Source organism: Mesoplodon densirostris, chromosome 4 (assembly GCF_025265405.1).
Source record: "Mesoplodon densirostris isolate mMesDen1 chromosome 4, mMesDen1 primary haplotype, whole genome shotgun sequence".
NCBI classification, from domain to species: Eukaryota; Metazoa; Chordata; class Mammalia; order Artiodactyla; family Ziphiidae; genus Mesoplodon; species Mesoplodon densirostris.
In genome coordinates this window covers 116,333,908-116,353,309 of record NC_082664.1, presented here as the reverse complement: position 1 = coordinate 116,353,309, position 19,402 = coordinate 116,333,908, and the positions used below count along the sequence as shown (strand labels likewise).

Sequence of the window (19,402 nt, the reverse complement as noted above, 5' to 3'; positions counted from 1 at the left end):
TCTGGCGAGCACTGATGTGGAAGCAGAGCCCAGACCACCTGTACGCCTCTATATCTGTGGGCACCCCGGCTCATTTGCCTGAGCCCATGCCCTCTCCAACCACCCGCCGCACACAGGAGCTCTATTGTCACCTCTGACAACATGCGGCTGGTTCTCTTCTCTGATGCTCTGAGGCGGGGCACCTTGGCTGTCTGGGGACATTGGGGGAGGGTCACATTAGCAGTCAGAGACGGGCAGGAGAGGGATCCCTGACTTCCTGGCTAGCAGATGAGCTGCCCCACTGGGTTTGGCCCCTTCACCCAACCTCCGGTCTTTGTCTCAGCTAAAGACCAGACTCTGGCTAAAGTCCAGGCACTGCCACTGTTAGCAAAGTGGTGAATTTAAATTCTACTTATCCTTCCTTCATGGCGGCCACTTGTATCTTGGTGAAGTTCCGTGCTGATGAATTCCTCTTTCCACTCAAGATTTATTGTCTACTGTGTGCCACGTACATCTGGGCCTTGGGAAAAAAGCAGCAACCAAAACAGCATTTTGCCTCATGGCACGTATGTTCTAGCGGAAGGAGACAGATAATAAACAAATACATGTATAGAATTTGGGGTCAAGTGTAATAAGCACTCCAAGAAAAAGGGAGAGGAAGAAGAGGGCATGGATTGTGTTATTTAGATAGGGGGTCAGATAGGGAGTCAGGGTTGGGGGAAGCCTTGCCCAGGAGGTGCCACTGGAACAGTGAAAGAGAATGCCAGGCAGGTACCTGGGGGAAGAGATGCTGCTCCCAGTAGAGGGAAGAGCAAGTACAAAGACTGTGAGGTGGGACTCTGCTGGAGATCCTGAAAAACAACCTAGAAGCTCATGGGGCTGGAGGAAGAGCCCTTTGGAGTAGACGGGTCCCCTAGAAGGGCTGCCGTAAGGCTTTTGAGAGGAAGCACTGCACCAGTTAGGGCCCAGGATATTTGTTCACGCAAACATCCCTGAATCTCTAACGTGTTTCTGAGTTTCACAGCAGAAATCCAGGCTCGGGTGACAGTGAGGCAGGGGATGTTGCAAACAGTCAACCCCAAGGATCTGGGTTAGAATTGCGCTTCCATCACACTGACACAGGCCTCAAGGCAGTTTCTAAGTGGTTGCAGATAGCTCAATTTCTTCATCTGTAGAATGGGAATAATTTTTAAAAAGCTACTTTCTAGACTCTAGGGTCATTATGACAAGTAAACAAGATAGCATAATGGTTAAGAATGAGGGGACATATATACAAATTCCAAAACAGGCAGAACTGACCAATACCAATAGAAGTTAGGATAGTGTTTACCTTGGGGAGTGTATGACCAGGAAAGGGTGAGGAGCGGCTAGGTGCTGACCATGTTCTATTTCCTGATCTGGGTGGTGTGTTAGATGAGTGTGTTCACTTTGTGAAAATTCATTGAACTCTGCGCTCATGATCTATGCATTTTTCTATGTATATGTTCTACTTCAACAAAACAGCTCATTTGTAAAAAATGAGGGCGCTACAGCCATAGTTCTTTGGTTCCAGTTCCAGCTCACCAGCTATGGGACCTTGAGCAAATGACTTCATTTTTCTGGTCTTCAGTGTCATCATCTTTGAAACAGGGAGGAAGAACATGACCTGTTTTTTGAAAGGTAAAATGTGTTAAGTCTTCAGAACAGAGTTTGGAATGTAAGCTATCAGCATTAGCTATCACTCATGGTGATGATGATGATGATGATGATGATGATGATGATGTAATGACTGAAATACAGTGGGTCCTCCCCTATTGGTAACTATTTTTGTTATTAATATTATTATTATAATTTCATCATGGTCATTCTCAAATCAAAATAAAAATACCAGTGGCAAGTGTGTGATACATATGATTTAGAGGAAAGGTCAGGGCATGACCTCAACCTGGACAGCTCATTCCCTGTTTTTGAGATTCATTTTCCACCTCTGTAAAAAGGGTTGCAGGGCAACCTTGCCTCACCTGTCGATGGAGTGAAATACTGCAGGTCATGCTCTTCACACAGGGACAGGCCCACGGGCACATGGCAAGTGTTCCCGAGGGTCAGCTACCGGGAACATCACTTTTATAAACAATTTCCGGCCTTGACAGAGAGGAATCAACTCCAGCCAGGGGACACCGAGAGGGATTCACATACTTGCGAAATGGTGTTCCTGTCACAGATGTAAGCCAGGGATACACTGGGGTCATAATGGAAATCCCAGGGCCAAACTAGAAAGGACTGGAATTTCCCAATATGGGATGGGGGAGGCGTAGGAGTGGATTACATCTTTATCTTCCCCAATCTCTAACTGAAATTCAGCATTTCCTTCCATGGGGAGTGCAGAGAACAAATCCTTTTTTTTTTTTTTTTTTACATCTTTATTGGAGTATAATTGCTTAACAATGGTGTGTTAGTTTCTGCTTTATAACAAAGTGAATCAGTTATACATATACATATGTTCCCATATCCCCTCCCTCTTGCATCTCCCTCCCACCCTCCCTATCCCACCCCTCCAGGCGGTCACAAAGCACCGAGGTGATCTCCCTGTGCTATGCGGCTGCTTCCCACTAGCTATCTACCTTACGTTTGGTAGTGTATATATGTCCATGCCTCTCTTTCGCTTTGTCACAGCTTACCCTTCCCCCTCCCCATATCCTCAAGTCCATTCTCTAGTAGGTCTGTGTCTTTATTCCTGTCTTACCCCTAGGAGAACAAATCTTATTAGTGTTCGTAACACCTGTGACTTTGTCACCAAAGGAAATCACAGATATTTTCATATCACATTACAGCTGCTGCAGACATCCTGAGATATTGATTTTGCTCATTACCCCAAAATTATAATAATTAGACCCAAAGCTGGATCTTGATATTTAACATGCTAATAAAGAAGCACATCGTATTACTACATCACAGATATTTAGATAGCCTTATTTCAATATGATTGATTTCCACTGTAATTCTGTGTATTTTATTTCGTGCATTTAAAAATATTATTCTGAGAAAAAGTTCATGAGCTTTACCAGATACCAAAGAGGTCCATGGCCCAAAAAAGGCCAAGGAAGCTGGGGTCTGACCCAGAGTTGGTTTGCTGCCAACATGAGGTCTTGGAGGTATTCAAATACAAAGAAATGTGTTTCTATAATTTTCCATGAGGTGTTCTCTCTCCACCTCCTGTTTAGGTGGGGCACTTTTATGAGCAGAACCTGGCCATTTGCATAAGAAGACAAAGGCTTTGTATACTGGAAGGGGGAGCCAAGGATGGTTGCAGGACAGATGTGAAGATTCCAAGGTCAGGCAAATAAAGGAGAGTCTATTTTTATACTCAGAGGAAATGGGCTTGAGGAGGGGTTGAAGCCAGGTTTGCAGGCATCAAGAGAGCTCTGTGAAAGACTGGGGATGGGTTTTCTCTGACAGTGTTCCACATCCCACTGTTCAGTTCATCACCTATACTCACCTACTAAGGGCTGGGTCCTGGGACAGGGAGAGGACCCTGGAGCAGCCCCGTCCTCCTTCTCCAGCCCTGGGTGCCCAGAGGTGTCCAGAGAGGAACTAAGAGGTTTCAGGCTCTGCAGTCAGACTAAGCGACTTAAGTAAGAATCCTGGTTCCCCCTTTGCTGGCTTTGTGAGTTTGGAGGAGGTACTTCACTTTGCTGTGTCTCAGGTTCTCATCTGTATAAATGAAAGGGAGAAAAAGTACACACCTGGTAGGGTTTGGGGATCCAGTGAGCTGACCCAATGCAAGGGAGTGGTGGGGAAGCATGGTGCACATGCAATAAACATCAGACCCAGCTCCAAGTCAATCCCCTTGCTGGTAAGTCCCCAGAATTCGAAGTCTCTGTCTGTCTCGTCGAAACTTCCTTGTCCTAGGTTCTCCATCAAGGTCATGCTTCTCCTGTAGGACCAAGAGATGGTAATGGATTATCCATTAAATTACTCTCTCCCGAGGATGCTCAGTCTGGCATGCCTTCTCAGGAGGAGAGTGCTCAGATTTCTCCAGAAAGATGCTCAGGGTCAGTGTCTTTCCAGCTGTTTTGATGGAAACCCACTGAGTATGGCCAGAACCCCAGCACTAACGCTGCCACTCCTTCTTTCTTGAGCCTGTGCAGTGGGAACATAGTACGTGGCCAAGTGCTGATGGCAGCCAGCCTCCTGGGTAGAATGACAAAGTGGGCTTTTCAGTAAATTCTAGTCATATGTTCATTTTAGTTTATGAACACTGCATTTTCGTGCCCCTTAGTTAGTTATTCCATTAGAATTTGTTCCACAATAGTAGTGAGTGGAGAATGAATGATCCTATTTCTTTTTCTCAGGTTGTCTGCCTTATTCTCCACTGTATTCTGTCCCTAGAATAGTGCTTGGCACAGTTAAATGCTCAATAGGTATATTTTATTTTATTTTATTTTTTGATGTGGACCGTTTTTGTTAGTCTTTATTGAATTTGTTACAATATTGCTTCTGTTTTATGTTTTGGTTTTTTGGTCGTGAGGCATGTGGGATCTTAGCTCCCCGACCAGGGATCGAACCGGTACCCCCTGCACTGGAAGGTGGAGTTCTAACCACTGGACCACCAGGGAAGTCCTGGTATATTTTAAATTATTCAAATTCGTGATACATCCACATGGTTTTTAAAAATAAAAAGTGTAAAAAAGGTATCAGTAAAAATGTTCTCCTTCTAGGCATTAACCCCCATCTACCAAGTTCCATCTCATTCCCACAAGGAACTGCTGTTATTCATTTCTTGAATGTTCTTCCTGGGTTTCTTTATGCATATTCAAGTAAATATGTATATTCTTATTTTCCTCCCTTTGTTATATAAGGGTAGAATCTTATGCAGTGTTCTGTACCTTGCTTTGTAAAACTATTTAGTAATATATCTTAGAGTTCCTTTCATAAGAGTACATAGAGGGATGTCATTCTTTTTGTTACAGCTGCATGGCTGCACCATAATTTTTGTAACCGGTCCCCTACTGACGATCATTTGGGTTGTTTCCAGTGTTTTTATATTTCCAACAATGCAGCAGTGGATGACCTTATACAGATTTGATTAAACATAAGAGTGAGTACATCCATGGAACACATTCCCAGAAGAGAGACTGCTCAGTCAAAAGGGTATTTGCATTTGTCATTTTGATAGATGTTACCAAATTGCGTTCTTTAGGGGTTGTAGTCATTTACGCTCAGGAAATATTGAATGAACAGATAGACGAATAAATAATATATCCAAGCTCAGACATTTGGGGCCCCCCAGCTTGCAAGAGGGGGCTGATGCTGACTCAGAGAGGTCACCCATTTTATCGTGACTCTTTCGGCCCCTTGCTGTCACTGAGCAAGCTCATCTTTTCACCTATAGATCATGGCTGTTGGGGTAGGAGGGCAGTACCCAGAGATGCTCCCTACAGACGTCTTCCCAACAAACAGGCAGCTCTGTTTCATTCACAGGACAATGGCCAGGTACTGAGAACTTTATAAGGGCTGATTAAAATGTCTGAGACCTAGGGCTTCCCTGGTGGCACAGTGGTTGAGAGTCCGCCTGCCAATGCAGGGGACGCGGGTTCATGCCCCGGTCTGCGAAGATCCCACATGCTGCGGAGCGGCTGGGCCCGTGAGCCATGGCCACTGAGCCTGAGCGTCCGGAGCCTGTGCTCCGCAACAGGAGAGGCCACAATGGTGAGAGGCCCACGTGCTGCAAAAATAAATAAATAAAATGTCTGAGACCTGAAAAACAACAACAACAACAACAACAAAACAACTCTACCACTATTGGCTCCAAAGTCCAAAAGGAGAAAACTGCAAAATCACAACAAATGCATAATAAATGTCTATACAATATATTGTTGCATCAGCTTCATTTAGTATTCATAAAAGTTTCATCATATCTGAAAATGGTTTGGAGGTCAGATTGTCTTACCTCACAAGAATCCCCAAGTGTTCAGGAAAACTACCAACAGATTGTTACCAATTGTCAATTAAATGAATTCTCAGAGCCAAATCATTCCAAAGGAAAATCATAGAAGTTATCATTTCTAAAAAGTTCAAAGTAGAGAAAAATTATATATAGTATTATACATAAGATATCTAGAATGTTATGTCATATATAATATACATATGTAATGTTAATTAATACTATAATTATATATAATATAAATTAATATTATATTGTATATAATTTTAAAATTTCAAATGTGGATGTGTCATTAAATTTATTCATTTATTTATTTGCTACATAGTGAGATGCAGACTCCAAAAGCAAGAGTGCCTTGGACCTACCAAGGTCTCAAGAACACTGCCAGCCCCACCTACTCCACAGAATACCCCTGCTCTGGGACTGTGGGGTCCTGACAACCCCAGAGGAAAGGGAACCCACCCCTCAGATCAGAGGCGCTCCCTCGTCTGGTGTACCTCTCAGTTTTAGCAGCAAGAACAAGACGTAAATTTATTTCTCTATAGATTATCTGGCCTCACCAGTGAGTAGTTCTGAGTCCCATGCAAAAATGAAAACCTACAGAATTGCATGCTCTCTGCTCATGAGAACTAAAGGAGGGACGGCTATGTAGGGATCAGTTTAGGGCCCGTTGGGAAGATCAGGGGCCAAGGACCATATGTTGGAACTCTTGTTCTATAGTTCCTTGGAGGCCAGATGGCCGCCATGGGTCCTAGCACACCTGACAGCTTGGACAGCTGCGGCTGCCCCTCCCTTAGTCCTGTCCCCGTCTCCCCTCCCCTCACTTCACAGCTGTGAAATGGAGGCCCACAGTAGATCTGTTACGATGTGGAGCCCCTATCATGTGCCAAACACTTCAAATACATACATATGATTGCCTTTCCTCTTTATAACAGGTAGACGAGGTAACATTACTGTCTCCATTTGTCCCCATTGTAAAGATGGGAAACTGAGACTCAGGACTGGAAATGGCCTGCTTGAGACAAAGAGTAAGTCAGTGGCAGGGCTGGGACCAGAACCTGGGTGTCCCACCCCGGTTCCTAGTAAATATGCTGCATCTGCCTTCCATGCCTTTGCTCTTGACATCTCCCCTGCCTGGGGCTCCTTTCCTTGCTACACAAATTCTATAAGTACCTAAAAAATGCTCTGAATCAAAATTAATAAATATTTTGTCAATATATTCAAACTTCAAAACACAAAACAAATCTTAAAACATTCTCCTCTTCACTCCAAAATCGGCTCTTTCTTGATTTCCTCACTGCCCCTTATCACATCCTGACTGCCTTCTGGGACCTTCCCTCCAAGGTCTTGTCTCCTTATTGCTTTGCTTGCATGAGCACCTTTTAAACTCCTTTGGAAACCCCTTTACCCAACCAGGATGATGTCTAAACTTCTATCATTAGAACAGCATCTCTTTAAGACTTCAATGAAAATGCTCCCACCTCCCAGGCTGGGCCTCACAGTGGACGCTGCAGTCCTAGCGCTTGTGTGAGCAGAGGAAGAATCTGAGCTCAAGTTTGGCTGAGGGATGGGGATCCTGGGAAGGGGACGGCAAGAGGGCACCTGGGAAAGGTGAGTGGGGAAGGCAGAAGGGCTTACAGTGTCCTGGGCACAGTGCCAGGCCCAGAAACAGGACAGTGACCAGAAAGGACAGGGCCTCTGCAGCTACAGCCCCATTGCCTCCCCTGGGGTCCAGTTCTCACCTGCTTCCTGGGCAATGTGGCTTTCCCTAACTCTTATGTGGGCCTCACACGCAGCCCCTGCAAGCCTTCCACCCCCCATCAGCTCCCAGGGGCACCTAAGCCTCTACCTATCTGAGCCCTGGCTACCTGGTCCTGGGGCTGGGAGCTTGCCCAGCACCCCAGATGCCTTCCCTCCAGGAAAGAGAACCACAGGTGTGTAGATTTGTCTGCCAATTTGGTAGGGAAATGAGGCCTCCTGGAAGCTGGAGACGAGAGGGTTCCCTTGGGGGGCTCCCCTGTCTGAAGCTCCTCCACCTGCCTAGACCAAGAGCAGCAGGGGCCAGGCCCACTCCTTTTCGGAGTTTCAGCGTCACTCAACACTGGGCGGAGGCAAAGAGGAGGGGCTGGGGATGTTTGCTAAATGAATCAGCTACCATTCTGAGGCCTTACCACCCATCAGGGGCTGTGTCAAATGCTTGGCATTTGTTATCTCGTTTAAGCCTCGCAACAGCTCTAGGAGGTAAATGCTATTATTATGCCCCATTCTATAGATGAGGAAACTGAGGCGACGGGAGGCTGGGTGATCCACCTAATGTCACACAGCCCCTCCTTTATTTGGGAAACCGTCCCCGCCAGCTGCCAGAGGGCAGGCAGCGTGGTGCAGGGCTGTGTGGAAGCACATGGACAGCCCTCTCCCTGGTGGTGGTGGGGTCTCCCTGTGGGAGCTATTCACCCCGGTCAGTGCAGCCTCTGCTCTGAAGATGGTCTGGCTCTCCCTGTTCCCTCTGCCACCCTCCAGTGCTCCGCCCACACAGCTCCAGTACACCAGCCTTGCCCCATGAACTCTAGTTCCCTCCCCATCCAGGCCAACTTCCTCCAGATGTGCTCCGGGTTGAGCAAGGCCCCACCAAGGTTGCACTGTGTCCCCCCCATCCCCCCAGCTCTGCCAGTACTCTCTGCCTCAGGCACAGAAGGCCTCCATTGGTGCCATCTGTGTGTGGCAGGATGGTTAAGGCAGCTTCTCCAGCAGGGCCGGGGAAGATGCAAAGTGGTAATGCTTGCACTGACCAGAGTGGGCTGCCAGGCCTGCAGGATGACTTAGCACTCTGAAGGGAAGGGTTAGGTCGGTTGTAATGGCTGGAAGAATCAAGAGACCTTTGAGCATGGAGGCTCAAAAAAACAGAGCCTCTGCTGGCCTGGGGAGCTATAGGGAGAATGACCACAGGCCCTCACAGCTGTGCCTCATGCCACTGATCCATTTCAGAGCAGGTGCGGCAGGGCTCTTGGAGATCACCTTGCCATGCATTCCCTTGTGGAATAGGTGGGAAACTGCAGCCCAGAGAGGGCACAGACACACGGAAGGACACACAGCATACCAGGTGGTAAGGTCTACGTTCCTCTCTGGGCTCCCCATGGGATTGTGGGCTCCTCCTGTGGCAGGTTGGTGTCTTAGCCAGTTCTGTCCCGTGGGGTCTGAGAGATGCAAAGGCAATGTGGCTGGGTGCTTCCTCAGAGGCCTCTTACCCTGTCCGTCTCTGGGTAAACTGGAGTAGGATGAGTCACTGGCTCTGTGTTCCCTGGGGTTCGCCCAGAGGCTGGCCATGTGGGACCAAGTTCACTGCTCAAATTTCCTCTTTTTAGTAAACAGCAGCCACTTCCTCCTGGGTTGGCCATTTCCTTCTGGTCGCTGGTTCCTGAGAGGCTCAAGGGGGCAGGGGCTCACATGGGCAGGCAAGGCAGACCCTCTGGCACCAAGCTCACCCATACTGGACACGGGGGAAGCATGCAGGCTGTGTAAAGCTGGTGTCTGACCACAGGACATTGACCTTTAATCTAAGAGACTTTGGAAACTGCAAAATGTCAATAAGCCATCAAAGAAGGGTGCCAAGGAATTAGGAACCACCAGGGGCAGGCCCAGAAGGTCCATGTAGGAGGGCCTGGACGGGGGTGATCTGGTTAGAAAAGGGTGGAAACTGAAGCTGCATTTGTTTAGCATTTTACATAAAATATAAAAATTTATCAAAAATAAAGTTGGAGAGAGGTGTTAAGAGAGACGAGATGAAGGTTCACTGTCCAGCCCCCTTCAGCTTGTAGCTTTAGGGGTGGGGGGTGACACAATGCAGGATTTGCTCATGAAACAACCGGCATCCCAGGGTGGCTAGGAGAGAACTGGCAGGGCAGGGGGGCCTGGGAGAAGTCTGGAGGATCCAGAGGGTGTTGGGGTCTGTCCTGGAGCCTTGGGCCTCTTCCGCTTGGCTCTGCAGAGATGTGGGGCCCTCCAGAGGCCTCTGCTGAGATGTTGCCACCGGCTTTGAGGCCTCCACACTTTGCCTTTCTCATTGGGGTCTCTGGGCTTGTGGCTGAGCAGCCTCCTCAGAATGCCACATTCTGGGCCTGGCCAGAGCCTGGCAAAGGGCCAGGAGAGTTTAGATATAGAGTTTTTATCAATAGATAGTGTAGGTCCAGGACCCGGGTCTGCCAGCTTTCAAGGGGCCTAGGAAATGTTTGTAGCCTAAGAAAAGGATATTGGCTGCAAAACCCAAGAAAAAGAGGAAAATCAAAATTAATAAATATTTCATTAAATGTCTACAAAGTGTAACATTATGTCAACTTCATAGTTATCATAAAAATGTCACTCCCTTTGAAAACAATTTATAGGTTGGGTCTTTTCTTACTCAGCCAGGATTCCCAATAGACATGATGACTGCCAAGATATGGTAGCCAAATGTAAATTAAAATGAATTCCTCGTAGTCAGATACTATCCAGAGCATAATTCTAGAAATTCCTTCAAACATTTTTAGAGCAAAAATTATGTTTATTAGGGGATGTGGAGCATTTTAATATGTTTGATATGATATGGGGTGTGGCCTCCATAAGGAAGAGGGCAGGGCCTGCAAGCATGTTAAAATGACAGGGAGAGAGTGGAAGTTCAAGTGCAGGAGGGTCAGGCTTGAGGCCAGCTTGCCCACTGAGAAGCACACACACCAGCTCTGGGAGGGACGGCAAAGGTCTCTTGTCTAGTACCATCTGCCCAGACCCGGCCAGCCAGGCCAAACTCTTGCCCAGGGTGGGGGGCTCACTCCTGCCACCCGTGAAGGATGCCTTCCTCCTGCCTAGCAGGTATCTGCCTCTACCAGATACTCCACAGGGCTTAGTTCTGTCCTCTCAGTCGACAGTCTCCGGTCACCCTACTTTTGCACAACTCACTGACAGAGCTGAGGGCAGAGGTGGGCTGTACCCGACTCCCACCCTGCGGCCTCCCGTATACCTCCTGTGTGTAGCTGTGTACGGCAGTCTCAGTTCTCCCGGCTCTTCCCCTTTCCATAGGATTTCCCGGTCACATCCCACCCTGGCTGCCTTCCCCACAAACCAACTAATCACAGCCCCTCTTGCCCATGGCAAGGCCCAAATTAAACATGGTTCCCTCACTCCTGAGGGTGGCCCATCCCATCCCTGCAGTGCATTCTCTGGCCTCCCATGTGTTGGGGCTGCTAGAGCCCCCTCTCCGAACCTGCTAATTTCAAAGGACATCAATGCTAACTGTGTAATAATAATAATTGATATACTGAGTGCTTACTACGTAAGCACTTTTACATGATCTTGTAATCCTTACAAGAACAATGGTATGAAGTAGCTACTTATACTGTCCCCATTTTATAGATGAAGAGACTGAGGCTCAGAGAGGTAAAATAACTTGCCCAAAGTCACACCCCTGGTTAGTGGCAGAGCTAGGAGACAAATTCCATCAGTCTGCACTCAAAGAGAACCAAAGGGCACTAAGGTAGAGGTGTCCTTGCTGTGGCCAGCCAGCCAGATTCTTGACGGACCCTGGGGAAAGGGGTGGTCATGTGGCAGCTAACATAGAGCCCGTAGCTGGTTGGCTGGTGGGGTAAGCTCGCTCTTGCTACCTTACTCCAAGTAAGCAGTCTAATTTGGTATCCCTCTCCATTTCAGAAAGCTCGATTTTCCACCTGCGTCTCTTAGTGTGTCTGTGTAAAAACATGCAAAACGAAGATGAGATATTGTTTTGATTTGGTCCTTTCACAAACGTAGCTATGACCTTCCTTTTTTCTTCAAGTAAAGTGAACTTTTGTATTTGCTTCTCCCCCACATCTTTCCATGGCTCATTCCCTCACATCATCCAGGTCTCTGCTCCATGTCACCTCCTCAGAGAGGCCTCCCTGACCCTCTGGAACATAGCCTGCCACTCCTGCCCTACATCCCCCCATCCTCTTACTTTGCTTTTTTGTGAAACAATGGCACTTGCCTCTTGAAGTTATTGTGAGAATTCAAATGAGTTAATATATAAAGCACTGGTAAGTAATACATGCTATTTAAGTGGTAGTCCTTTTTAAAATTTCATCACAGCGTGTATACAACACAGTATATATTTATCTGTCTTCTTTATGTAGTTTGTATTATCTCTCTCCCTTACTAGACTATTATCTCCATGAGGGCAGAAAAACGATTGGCTTGTTCACTGCTGTGTCCTCCATTGTCTGGAACTGTACCTGGCACATAGAAGGCGTTCAGTAAATATTTGTTGAAATCGGTGAACGAACTGAGGTCTGGAGAGGTGGGAAGTGCTTTGGCTTTCATTCACGCATTCTATAAACATTTACTGAGCACCCACTCAGCGCCAAGCAATAGGCTCTCTCATTTTTGTGATACTAGCCTGTGAACCTGGCAGGGCAAAGATTTAAAAATAAAGTTTTGTAGTGAGGTATAATTTACATAGAGTGAAATGTACAGTTTTAAGGGGACCCCTGATGAATTTTGAGAAATGCGTGTTCAAAGTAACCCACACTCCCATAAAGAAATAGAACAATGTTTCAGCCCGGCAGCGCGAGGTTTTGAGCCCCAGGTTACACAAAGGAACAGAGGGCAGGGGTGATTCTTCCGGACCAACCTCTGGGGCGCCTGCGGGACCGCCCCGGGTGCGGGCCGGCACTCCCGGGGGCGGGCGGGGGCGGGACTACAAGTCCCAGGCTGCTTTGCGCGTCCGCCAGCCGTGCGGAGCGGCGGGGTTGAAGGGAGGGGGCTCAGCGGCGGCGCCGAGGCGCTGGGGGCCGCGGCGCTGGCGGTTGGAGCGCGGGCTGGCGATGTTGGGGCCCGGGGCCCGGGCGGAGGAGGGTAGCACTGGCGAGGGCGCGGCCCCGGGGGCCGCGGCGGAGCCTGGGGCAGGGCCGGGGCGGGAGCCAGCGCGGCTGTGCGGCTACCTGCAGAAGCTGTCGGGCAAGGGCCCGCTGCGCGGCTACCGCAGCCGCTGGTTCGTGTTCGACGCGCGCCGCTGCTACCTCTACTATTTCAAGAACCCGCAGGACGCGCAGCCCCTCGGCCACCTGGACATCGCGGACGCCTGCTTCAGCTACACGGGCCCCGACGAGGCGGCCGAGCCCGGCGCGGAGCCGCCCGCTCACTTCCAGGTGCACAGCGCGGGATCCGTCACGGTGCTCAAGGTGGGACAGCGCGCCCCGCAGCCCCGCACCTGCCTCCCGGGAACCCGCACACACGCCCTTCCCCTGCTCCCCCTGCCTAGCCTCTGGGGCTGCCCCCGATGCCCAGCTCAGCCTAGCTTCTCTGACCATCGAACTTTTTGCATACCCTCCTTTCTCTAAAGCCCTTCTGCCTTTCTTTCCCCACTTCTTCCTCAGACTCTGTCCCCGTCCCCATCTCAAGCCCTTTACCTGGGTTTAGGCCAGAGTGGCTGGGGGCTACTCAGTCCCTTGACCCGTTATCTCCCTCTGTGCCTTGCCTTGGGCCCTTCTCTGTCCATCTCCCTTCCCCTCCCCACCCCTCTCCTGTGGATGTCCTGTGTAACCCTCCCAGGCATTCATTACTGTAGACTTCCTCCCTTTGGGTAAGTTATTACCCTCTTCAGCTGCCTCTTCTGTAAAATGAGGATAGCAGTAGTATCTACTTCGTGGGGGTGTTGGAATTACATGAAATATACTCTAACCTCTCCTAAGTGTTACTGCATTCAGGGCTATAGACCGAGAGAGTCAGAGTTGGCAGGGCCCTTAAAGATAATCCACTGCAGTCTCCTCCAGAGTGGGCAGAGACACGCCAGCTAAGGTCACACAGACAGTAAGTAGCAGAGACTGTTTGCTTGCTCCGTATTTTGGCTGGGAGAGGAGGGAAACATTTGCTTCAACCAGTTCTGCCTTGCCCATTTGAGGCTTCCGTAATCTTTTTTCTACACAGTGTGTAGAAGCATGGGACTAGAGTCAGAAGTCCTGATTCTGGTGCTGAGAAGCCTTCCCTGTCCTTGGGGGGTCCCATCATCTCCTAGGGGCCCTCCTGCTTCCAGCACCTGGGCGTCTGGGCCCTGGCCTGGAGTTGGGTCTCTCTCCCAGCCTCCTTCCCTGCCTGGTTCCTGTGAGCCTCCACCCTCACTCCTCTCTCTTTTGCTTCTCTTCCGTATTACAAGCTGGGCTTTCTCCAGAGCAGCAGGGCTGGGCTGGGATGTATGAAAACTCTCTGCAAAGCTGGCCAAGTGGAGAGCAGAGTGGGCTGAGCCTGACGCCCTTGGCCTTGTGAGCACAGGGCTGTTCCCAGGATCTCCGAAACCAGCAACAGTTGGAGCTGCTCCCCAGGTCGTTTTTAGAGCTTTGTCAGCTCAGTTCTTGCTGCTTCAGGCAGAGTCTGATTACTGTGTTCTTTTAGGCTCTTCCATCCCTTCTTTAAGTGGGTGCAGACAGCCTTTTTCTGCAAAGGAAGCCAAGCAGAGTTGCAGTTCAACTCGGGCTTACTTAGAAAGCATTTGTATAAACTTGGGAGTGATCTGAGCGAGTACACAGGGACTTTTGCCAAAGAAAGGCTTGTCCTCACTGTATATATGGACTGTCCCTGTGTACAGCTGAATTTCTGGTGGAATTGTTTGTTAAAACAGAAAATAGAGCATCCTGTTTCAGATTTTCACAAATGACTTTGGAGCCCTCCATCAGGTTTTTCATTAAAATCTTTTGAATGATGGAGGTATCTACCTAAGTGGGGCTGCAAGATGCAGTGTCAGGAGTGTGACTTTAGACTTGGATTGACTTGAACTTGTGGCCTGAATCTGCCACTCACAGGTGTTGAGCAAACTATACCACCTCTCTGTCCCAGTTTCCTCTTCACTCTAGTGGGAATCTTACCTTCCTCATTGGTTAGTTTTGAGAATTCTGGAAAATAGCTGGCACAGAGTAGGCACTACATGGCAGCCATATGATACAATAAGTAGTGTCTTTGGCCAATTATGTAGTACATTCATATCATGGAATATTATGCAGCCGTGAACATAAAGGAATGGGAGCTATAGGTGTCAACATGGATGACTCATAAACATAAAATTGAGAAAGAAAAACAAAGTTACAGATTGATTGCATACAGAGGTACCATTTATGTAAAGACTAAGAAGATCATGCAAACACATATGCTGCATGGGGATCGGGAGAGCTGTGTGGGCATGATGAGCCCTGGATTCAGGATGGTGGTTCCCACTTGGGAAGAGAGGGGAACGTGAGTGGGAATGGGTGCTCAGGGGGGTTTTAGTGTCTTTGCAGTGTTTTATTTCTAGCACTGGATGGTGTTTGTTATATTATTCTATCTATCTTTTTGTATGTTCAGAATATTTCTTTAAAAAAAAAGGAAATTGATTTTCATGTAGGTTACTGACTGTGGAATATTTTGGTATGTAAAGTTGAATTAGTCACAGAATAAGACAGCATGCCCGAGACAAAGTGTTTGCTTTATAAAAACAATGGAAATGGAAACACAGGCAAGCCTTTTCAAAGGAAGGGAGCAGTCAAAATGTAAGGTTTCAGAGTAGGGGTGTGTTTTAAAAAGGATTTTTTAAATTTTAATTTAAATTTTTTAATTTCTAAAAAATTAATTTTATTTATTTTATTTTTGGCTGCGTTGTGTCTTCATTGTTGCATGGGGGCTTTCTCTAGTTGCGGCGAGCGGGGGATACTCTTTGTTGCGGTGCGTGGGCTTCTCATTGTGGTGGCTTACTCTTGTCGCGGAGCACAGGCTCTAGGTGCGCGGGCTTCAGTAGTTGTGGTGTGTGGGCTCAGTAGTAGTGGCTTGCGGGCTCTAGAGCACAGGCTCAGTAGTTGTGGCACACAGGCTTAGTTGCTCCGTGGCATGTGGGATCTTCCCAGACCAGGGCTCGAACCCGTGTCCCCTGCATTGGCAGGCGGATTCTTAACCACTGCTCCACCAGGGAAGCCCGAAGAAGGATGAATTTTATTGTACAGTAATTCCTTCTGAATTGTGGGAGTAAAAATTTTATGGTGGTAAAAGTGGAAATTAGCAATTTATCTTCCTTTTCACCTTTCAGATCTAAGAACTGACTCCCGTAAGCTTTAATGCTTCCCTTTAGGGCTGCTCAGCGGTAGGGCAGACCCTGATTTCTAAGGGGGATTGTTAGTGAGGATTAAACCCTGCTCAAGCTTCAGCTAGTTGTATATAATTTTATAGATACCATTTCTTTTGACGGGTTAAAAAGAAAAAAAAATCAGCAGTTTGCTTATTGTATTATCATATGGTTCTTATTTTAAAGTGACTTTCTGCCTTCTCTGGAGGAGCTGTGGTTTTGTTGAAGTTTTCCAAAATGTTTTACCGCTTGAGTCTTAATGAAAGCTGATACTGGAATTTCTTGGTAGACTTTTCTATTCATAAACTCAGGGATGTGGGCCTTATTTTACAGATGAGGGAATGGAGGCCGGAGAGGGAATGTGATTTGTCTGAGATCTTGAAGATAGACTCAGATGCTCTTGGCTAGTAGAGACTCTGAGAACAGTGAGTGTCCAAAATGCCAAGTATCTAATTCTATTATCAGTTTTGACAAGTCTCCCTTTTTTTTTTTTTTTGCTTTGGATTTCAGTGGTTTGGGATTAGGTAAGATGTAGTGTTTTTTCCCTTACTGCATTTGATTTCTGTCCTTTTCACGCAGAATGAAAGCACCAGGAACATTTTACCTACCGATTCTTTACCAGGATGTATGGTACCTGTTACTAGACATTTGGGAACTGCTACAACAGACAGAAACTGATGCTTCCTCTGTGTGTGTGTGTGTGTAGAGGTGCTGGAGGCTTCTCACTGAGCTTTCCTGGATTCTGAGGCACAGGAGACCGTTCTGGAGTGAGCTGGAACTTAGGGAGGAGAGAGCATGTGACTGACGGGGGGTAAAGCTTGAATGACCCTGCTCTGCCAGATCTCCACAGTCCCTGGAGCAAGGAGCATCATCAGACTGTCAGCAGATGCACTCCGCTCCCTCTCCTCCCTTTTCTTGAAGGCATATGGTGCACAAATGGACATGTGCGTTGGTTTCTGAGTCGCACGTAACGGAACAATCATGCATCCCTCTTCTTAACGCACTTTTGTGGGAAGGATGCACATTCTCTGGTGTTGAAACTGCTCTCAGCTTAATGACAAACATTTGCTAGCTTGGGTAATCACAGTGTGTGCAGTACAAAATAGATGTGGTGAACCAGCCTTCTTGGCTAAATGGTTCTGCTAAGCTATTCTTCCCTGGGGCGTCCGCTCAGGGGTCTTGAAATGTTATTTAAATCTTTTATCGAGACCTGACTTCCCATGGATTTTTCCTGGCTTCCCAATGTGTAAGTTCCTTAAAGGCAGGTATAGTCTCACAGGTGTGATGTCGCAGCGGCTTTCTGTCTCCCACTGTCTGTCACACAGGCCTCATGGTAGTGTGGCCTCCACACTGTTTCCTGCTCAGGAGGCCCCAAGCACTGCTGTTTGCATCCTTGCCCTCCCAGAACAGCACCTGCACAAAGTAGGTGCCCAGGCAGACGTTTGTTGAACGAATGAGTAGAAGGTCGTCACCCAGTAAGCGCTGATTTTGGTGTGAGCGCCAACCCTTTAGAAGTGATCAGCCAGAATTCACAAATGTATTAAATGACATTCTCACCACATGTCATGGAGGTGCCTGCCATTCAAGGAATGCCCAGTAAATATGACAGGCATCAGGGGTTCAAAAGACGGATTACCCTCGGTCCTTAATTTTCAGGTCTCTTGTAGTTCATGCCCACAGTCTTGACTCTGAGGACGCTGTTGTAGCAGTGGGTGAATGTGTTATGTAAAAGGCCATGTAGTAAATATTTTAGGTCTTGCATCAGTACCATCTCTGTGACTACTCTGCTCTGCTGTTATAGCACAGAAACAACTGTAGAATGAGTGTAGCTGTGTTCCCATAATTTTTGTTTATGGATTCTGGAATTTGAATTTCATGTAATTTTCACACGTCACAGAATACTGTTCTTTTGGGTTGTTTTTTTTTTTTTTTTCCGTCATCTGAAAATATAGAGACCATTCTTGGCTTGTAGCTGTGTAAAAATAGGCAGTAGGCTGGATCTGGCCCTCAGCCTGTAGTTCACTGGCTCTGGTGTTTTAGAAAGGCCTGGACACTTCTCATTCATTCTGTCACTTACCCATTCTGTGTGCTTAGGCACTGGGGGTATAGACTGAACAAGGTGAACACAGTTCCTGTCCTTGGGGAGCTTTCTGTGTAGCCCAGAGACAGACGTTAATAAAAACAAAAGCAACACCAACCAGTGCTGTGAAGTTTAAAAGGAAAGAGGTGGGATGCATGTATAATAGGGGGTCCTAATTTAGTTTGGAAGGAGGAGGGCTAGGGAAGACTTCCTGAGGAAGTGACATTTGAGCTGAGGCTGAAGGGCACATTGGTGTTGACTGGAGAAATGGAGAGGGGAGTAGAGAGTTCTAGGGAGAGGAAATGGCAGGGGCAGAGCCCCTTAGGTGTGTAGGGGACTCAAGGAATGCCCAATGGCAGCTGGGGTGGAGGGGAGGGCCTTGGGGCCCGAGTTGTAGGAATCAGCAAAGAATTTTCAGCAGGGCTTAACAAATAATTGGTGTTTTATGTTTCCTCCCCAACTGATGATTGGGTTATATCCAGTATTTTCATCTAATTATGTTGGAGGATTGTCTTGTGTTTTAAGAGTTGAAATATTAATATGTTACCCACTGGAAAACAGGTTTTAAAGTTGATAAGTGCAGAGTTGAAGATCTCGTGGTCCATTGCCTCTTAAGCACCATTGTTTCTGAGCAGGGGTTGCTGGCTCGGGGGCTGTGTGGCTACAGCCTGCCCCACCCCTCTCGGTGGACTGCCTTTCCCAAAGCATTCCTCATGACCACCTTCCCTGACTTCTCTCATGTCCCACTTGCTTTGCTCATATGCGTGTTACCAGTTTCCTTCCCCTTTGGAGGAAACCGTTGCTTGAAAAATGGAGGGAGGGGTCACATGCATTCAGGGTTGAGATGTGAACACAGCTCTCGCATCTCACTGAGGCTTCTGAGGGGTGGACGGCTCTCCTTGTTCAGGTGCCTGCATCCATCATCAGCCTTCCCATCCCTGGGCAGAACAAAATATAGATAATAACCCTCCTTCCAAAGAAAGAAAAGAACCCCGTTATTGTAGAAATGACTCTCCGGTTGGTGGAGTGGAAGGGGTTTTGATTAGGAATTTTCAGTTCTTTAAGAGATTTATGTAGTAGGGTCTTAATGACATTTGAGTGGGTGTTTAGCTACATCCTGGCAGGCCCAGTCCTAAGTGGATTTTGTTCACTTTCACAGAATGAATGCAATATGGAATGTGAATTAGGAAGTAGTGATGCTTCTAACCAGCGTCCTGCTAAATACTCTTCTTGGTGAAGTGAATGTGCCGGGTGCGTGGATGTGCGAGGCCTTCAGGGGTGGGAGGCCGAGGTGGTCCCCGGAGAGGCTGCAGGTGTCGTGATCACGCAATGAACAGTA

At 47.7% G+C, this 19,402-nt stretch overlaps 1 protein-coding gene across 3 annotated transcripts in view; it reads left to right on the top strand.

Moving 5' to 3' along the window:
- The first annotated feature begins 12,651 nt into the window (after positions 1–12,651).
- TBC1D2B (TBC1 domain family member 2B) overlaps positions 12,652–19,402 on the top strand; it is an 85,572-nt gene continuing 78,821 nt past the window's right edge. For 2 of the 3 annotated variants that reach the window (XM_060096932.1, XM_060096933.1), the window contains exon 1: positions 12,652–13,083. In XM_060096932.1, coding sequence (XP_059952915.1) covers positions 12,727–13,083 — 357 coding nt within the window. In that variant the 5' untranslated portion in view covers positions 12,652–12,726. The remainder of the gene's footprint in view (positions 13,084–19,402) is intronic. The other variant, XM_060096934.1, reaches the window with a different exon arrangement.